Source organism: Nicotiana sylvestris, chromosome 1 (assembly GCF_000393655.2).
Source record: "Nicotiana sylvestris chromosome 1, ASM39365v2, whole genome shotgun sequence".
In the NCBI taxonomy this organism is placed as follows: Eukaryota; Viridiplantae; Streptophyta; class Magnoliopsida; order Solanales; family Solanaceae; genus Nicotiana; species Nicotiana sylvestris.
The window spans coordinates 187,272,163-187,278,162 of NC_091057.1; the positions used below are offsets into that span (position 1 = coordinate 187,272,163).

Sequence of the window (6,000 nt, forward strand, 5' to 3'; positions counted from 1 at the left end):
TTTGTTTAATCTATGTCAAATGTTTTACACGTCCTTACAATCAGTAGTAGAGGCAGGATTATCGCTAAGGGGTTCAAAAAAGAAAAAAGTTAAAAGGTTGTAGCTAGTGAGAATAAAATCATTAACCTTACAGAGGTTTTGAACCTCATTGACCACTAAGCTATGCTTTTGGGTTGTGTCAAGGGGATTCAAAATATAATATATAGAGATAAAAAATAAATTTCGCCTTACATATACAATGTAATTTTTCGACAAAGGGGTTCGGATGAACACTCTTCCGCCCCTAAATCCGCCCCTGCCTATAATATATTTAGTATAAACTGGCTAGTATTACTATCCTCCCATGTTATTCCGAGCTTGAAATCGATAATATGAGCAAATACATGTGGACATAATTGTTGTAAAACTACAATAAATAAAATAAAATTAAAAATTCTTTAACTTTTGTAAACTTGTAGATAAAAGGGATTACACAATTTTCAATAACTAAAATGTCTCACTCTAAAGGGAAAAAAAAGGGGCAGACGCAAATACTTGTAAATGCGGGACTAAAGAGTAGCGATTAGTGATTTTCTCTCCACAGCTGTAAATGTTGCATAGGCAGCTGGTCGGCGTAAGTGTCAAATGTCCACATCGCACTATAATTAAATCTTCATTTTTTATCTAGTTTCATTTCACCGCGTATTGAGCATTATATTCCTTTTTTTCCATCATATGTTTGCGCTTATTTACTCGTTTACTAACTCTCTATTTATGGTAATAAATAGAAAAGATTCATAAATAGAGTTCAGTGCACCCATTAATTAAATAACCCCATTTTCCATGTCCACTATCTCAAACTATTATATATAGGCCTTACTACTCACCATTTAGTAAGTCAAACATTCAAAATCCTTCAAAGTATTAAAACACAAAAACAAATATTATGGCTGTCAAATTCCTTCCCTTCCTTCTCTTCCTTCTTGTCTCCTCAGCTACAGCCTGCGATCGCTGTGTTCACCAATCAAAAGTTGCTTACTTTGCCAGTGCTTCTGCCCTTCTGTGTAAGCCTTTTATTTTCTTGCTTCTTAAAATTTGAAAAAGAAGTGCAGCCGTGGCGTAATTGGTAAAGTTGCTGCTAGGTGATTAGAAGGTCACGGGTATGAGCCCTCTTGCGGAAATGCAGGATAAGGCTGTGTACAACAGACCCCTTTTCCTGACCCTGCGCATAGCGGGAGCTTAGTGCAGTGGGCTGCTTTTTTATGTGTTTTTCATTTTATGTGAATTTCCTATTTTTGCAGCTGGTGCGTGTGGTTATGGAGATTTAGCAATAGGTTTTAATGGGGGTCGACTTGCTGCTGCTATTCCTAGCCTTTACAAAGAAGGAGCTGGTTGTGGTGCTTGTTATCAGGTTAATTCTTGATCATTAACAGAACCTTCAATTTAATTTCTCATAAATTCAAGACAATTAATTAATCTACGCAGTATTAATTTGAATTGGTAAATATGAATAATAAACTTGTTTGAATTGCAGATTAGATGCAAGGACTCAACACTCTGTTCAAAAGAGGGCACAACTGTAATTGTAACTGATCTAAATACCAATAACCAGACGGATTTTGTGATCAGTAGCCGAGCTTTTATGGCCATGGCCAATAAGGGAAAAGCTAAAGACGTTCTCAAATTGGGAATTGCTGAAGTTGAATATAAAAGGTTCGTAGTAAAATTACCACATATTTTAAATTATACACCGTATATTATTTGATGCAATGATCATATACTAATTAAGTTAAGAATTATTTTACTCTTTTAAACTCCGTATATTAGATTCTTGTGGTCCAGTTCTTCCCCGAACTCCGCACATAGGAGGAGCTCGAACTCCGCACATAGGAGGAGCTTAGTGCACAAGCCTGCCTTTTTTACATTAGTAAATACACATGAGTTTCTTTCTAATCAAAAGATTTGTTTTCGGCTAATAATTGTTGGGTATTATTACTTTTAGCCTCGCCGGAAATTATTTATAGTCGAAAAAGTATATAAAATTTGTATAATTTTGGTATATAATATACAAAATGTGTGTGTATATATATATACAAAAATTATACAAATTTTATACATTTTTCCGGTCATAATTTTTATAGCGGCTATACAAAGTCATTTTTTTCGTAATTAATTTGTTCTGTTTACTGTGGGCCTATGAACTTTGCGTTCCTTGTCCGAATTTTCTTGTCAGCATACTGTACTAATGCTATATTTGGTGGTTTCGTTACAACAACCAAAACATTAAAAAACAAGTTGTAAATTTTGAAAAAAGGAGTCATCTTACATGCCCCACTTGACCAGATAATGTACTAGTAGTCCATAATTAAAGCAGTAACGGTCAATTGAACATGTCTAAGTATTCAATTCAATTAATGATATGTGCATACGTGTTATTGATTAGACTCAGTAAAATAGTCAAATGGAAAAGAGTTTGGAATGAAAGGTTATGCTTCAAATACTATATTAATGCTGGTAATAATATTGTATTTTTGGTGGAGACAGAGTTTCATGTGATTACAAAAGCAAGAATTTGGCCATTCGTGTGGAAGAATCAAGTCAAAAACCAAATTATCTAGCAATTAGCTTCTTGTACCAAGGTGGTCAAACTGAAATTGTCGCTGTCGATGTAGCTCAGGTAAAAAAATACTCCCTCTATTCAAGATGCTCCGTTTATTTTAAGATTTCATATATATTTTCTTGAAAAATATATTTTCTAGCTTTTTTAGATACAAAGTTATTAATAATATTTTTATAATCAATTTCTTTATTAATTATTTTTCAACTGATAATATGCTAACCGATTAAATCACTCTTAAAACATTGGTGATCTTAGATAAAATTTTCTCTATTTTTATTTTGATTTTTTTTTTCATTGTGGCACTGTTAGGTATTTGAATAAGAATAACATCTTTTTATATAATTAGATATATGTCGATTAGAGTATTATCTTCTACTTGTACTATTTCTCTTAGCATTTTTAATTCAAAATATTAGAGTGGCTATTATGCTTTATGATATCAAAGGTTAACACAATTTTTTCTTCTTCAAATTCTCCTCATTTAGCGATCTCAAGCTTTTGAAATAATACTAATATAAGTTTTAGTGGTCAGAATATAAAAAATGGAAAATGAAGATTACCGACAAGGACTTTTCCATCCTTCAGCAGTATCAAATTCACAATGACAAAAATCACTTTTCCTATATTTTATATAAAAAGAAAAGTTATTTTAAAGTCTTTAGGAAAAAATTAATAATCTATTCTCGGTAAAAATTGGGGCCTTTCGAAATTGGGGGCCTAAGGCAGATGCCTTACTTGCTCGGCCTTTCAGCCGGCCCAGCCTTTATTCCATTTTGATAATCGCTTTTGAGTTGATACGGAGTTTAAGATATTAATTGTACCGACGAATGATATGTTTTAGGTTGGATCATCGAGTTGGAATTTCATGAGCCGAAATCACGGAGCAATTTGGGACACAAGTAGAGTGCCAACAGGAGCATTGCAATTTAGGTTTGTGGTGACAGCAGGGTATGATGGCAAATGGAATTGGGCAAAATCAGTGTTGCCAGCAGATTGGAAAAATGGGGTAATTTATGACACTGGACTTCAGATCACTGACATTGCTCAAGAGGCTTGTTCTCCATGTGATGATGGAAACTGGAAACTTAATTAGTGCTAAAATTAAAAAAATTATTTTAGTTGTAATAATCTATGTGAATACACGTACTAAAAGTAAAAAGAGATCCAAAATTAATAAAATTGTAGATTGATGCAGTTGGATAGACAGATAGGGATACAAATTCTCCTGATTTTTTCTTCTTTAAGTCATATTCATATTGCTTTCTGAGGACTAAATATGTAATGTTAGAGTTATCTTCATATTTATATAACATTAGATTCTTTTCGGCATCAATAGAATTGATTAATGATTTATCTTGCTTCCAGTGCATTTATCATATTATTGTGCATCGCAGTTTAACAGTTCCAGTTTTATTTCACACGTTAGACTGAATTAAATGTTAATAGTTAATAAAAAATTTATTTACTTAGACGCCTTAATTTAAAATAGACAGATTTAAAAGGGGGAGGGGGGAACAGATGCGGATCCAGAGGTTCAATCTTCAAGATTCTTAGTATTAAATTCATTATATCCTTAAAGTTATGGTTTCATATGTACAATTTGTTGGGATTTTAATGAATTTTTGCAAATAAATTTATACTCATGATAGAAAGTTATATGAGTTCAATTGAATCCATTGGTATAGGTTACATCCGCCCCTGATTTGGGGGGGGGGGGTTGAGCAAATAAGCACAGCTTCAAATGTTATAAAGCTGACAAGGCTGAAAATTCCTATTGAGTTACATAGTCATTCAAAGTATAGAACTTATCAAAATTCCAAATAGACAAACAAAATAGAAATATATAATTAATGTCACCCTCAATTCTTTGAAACAAAATTTATGATGTTGTAATTAGCATAAATATCAACCGTTGAAGGAAAGATAAACGTTACAACAACAGGCCTATATGTCAATATTTAGTCAAAATATTTAAAACTTTAGATTGTTCTGCTTTAACAGAAAGTAAATAAGATAGAGCTTCAAATAAATGCTCAATCTCATACCATAATACCAAGGACCTCTTCCCCCCCCCCCCCCCGGGGTCTCATATAAAGTTTTTTTTTTTTTTTTCATTTCTTGAGATTAAACATAGATTAAGGAGATATCAAGAAGATGGGTGATATTTTTTACATTGTGAAAATAAGGAAAAAAAGAACAAAGTGGAAGAAGAAAATAATTTCATCAAGAGCACTTCTTGATTTGCAACTTCTTGTTCATGTAAAGTTTTCAAAAGCACATGTACCCATTTCAGAAGCTAGTTCAAATTACCAATTATTAGTCCTTGTGTGTCCACAAAAAATCCCCAATTTACTTGAACTTCTAAGTAACGTATAATAAGGTTGACTACCTAACCAAATCAAATCAACAAAGCTGGCTACTAAACCAAAGAAACTTTTATTAGGCACGTGCCTAATACTTCTTCAATGAGACGGACATCATCATCCTTGACACCGACCTAACTTTTCTTGAGCTTTCTTGATTTTCCTTTCTTTCTCTTTTCTTCCCATTTCCTTCCCTCGGCTCCCCCTCTCCTTTGTTATTATATATATTATAACTTCTTATCTTTTCTTTTTCTGCTTCCATCTTTTAGTCTCTCGATCGCCGTTGAAATTCTACTTTTTTAAAATTGATTCAACTTCTTCTTACATGACTTCTTTTATTAGTGTTTCCCAGAAAAGCAACGCAAAGCAAATCGCGACACTATCTCTCTCCATATATATATATATATCATCATCATCATCTTTAATTTTCTTCTCTCTTTCGTGTTCTTCCAAAAAGGCAGAGCGAGACATACAACAATTAATTGCTAATATCAGGGAACAAGTTTCTATGAGAATTACAACTATGCTAAATGGGACTCAAATCAGCAAGATGTACTTCTCTTGAGACCTTGATGCGTAAGCGGGATGAATTAAATAATGTTAAATTGTATCTTGTTCTTTTTCTCTGTATTACCAAGAGGATATGATGTGGCCTTCATATTATTGGCCCAAAGGCACAAGCAAAGTGTATTGTGGCAATATAATTTTCTTTTACTTAAAAGATGCTCGTTGATTCAAAAGTGGAAATAGAGTTATTTTGTAGCGATTGATAAAATTTTAAGTTTTGATAGCTTAATGTACATTTCATATTATTGAGCAGGTTGAATATATAACAGCGAAAATTTAGCATAATGTAGCATTTCCATTTCTTTTACTGGTAAAATGCATGATGCCTAGGGTTGTGCAAGGATCAGATCGGATTTAGCACATTTAGGATTCTACAAAATGCAATCCGAACTAATATTGGATCGAATTTTAAAGTTTGGATCGGACAAATATTTCGGATTTTGGATCACATTATACGTATTATTAAGGCTA

At 32.8% G+C, this 6,000-nt stretch overlaps 1 protein-coding gene across 1 annotated transcript; it reads left to right on the plus strand.

Moving 5' to 3' along the window:
* The first annotated feature begins 726 nt into the window (after window positions 1-726).
* LOC104219177 (expansin-like A2) lies at window positions 727-3,932 on the plus strand. Its single transcript, XM_009769812.2, has 5 exons — window positions 727-1,043; window positions 1,281-1,390; window positions 1,514-1,692; window positions 2,524-2,656; window positions 3,441-3,932. Exons 1-5 carry the CDS (start codon window positions 926-928, stop codon window positions 3,690-3,692), a joined length of 792 nt encoding a protein of 263 aa, XP_009768114.1. The 5' UTR covers window positions 727-925; the 3' UTR covers window positions 3,693-3,932.
* The last annotated feature ends 2,068 nt before the right edge of the window (window positions 3,933-6,000 follow it).

Excerpts from the sequence above, each read along its gene's own strand:
- LOC104219177 (XM_009769812.2), top strand. The coding sequence starts at position 926 with ATGGCTGTCAAATTCCTTCCCTTCCTTCTCTTCCTTCTTGTCTCCTCA. Across the intron at positions 1,044-1,280 it reads CAGTGCTTCTGCCCTTCTGT|CTGGTGCGTGTGGTTATGGA; the intron begins GTAAGCCTTTTA and ends CTATTTTTGCAG. Across the intron at positions 2,657-3,440 it reads TCGCTGTCGATGTAGCTCAG|GTTGGATCATCGAGTTGGAA; the intron begins GTAAAAAAATAC and ends GATATGTTTTAG.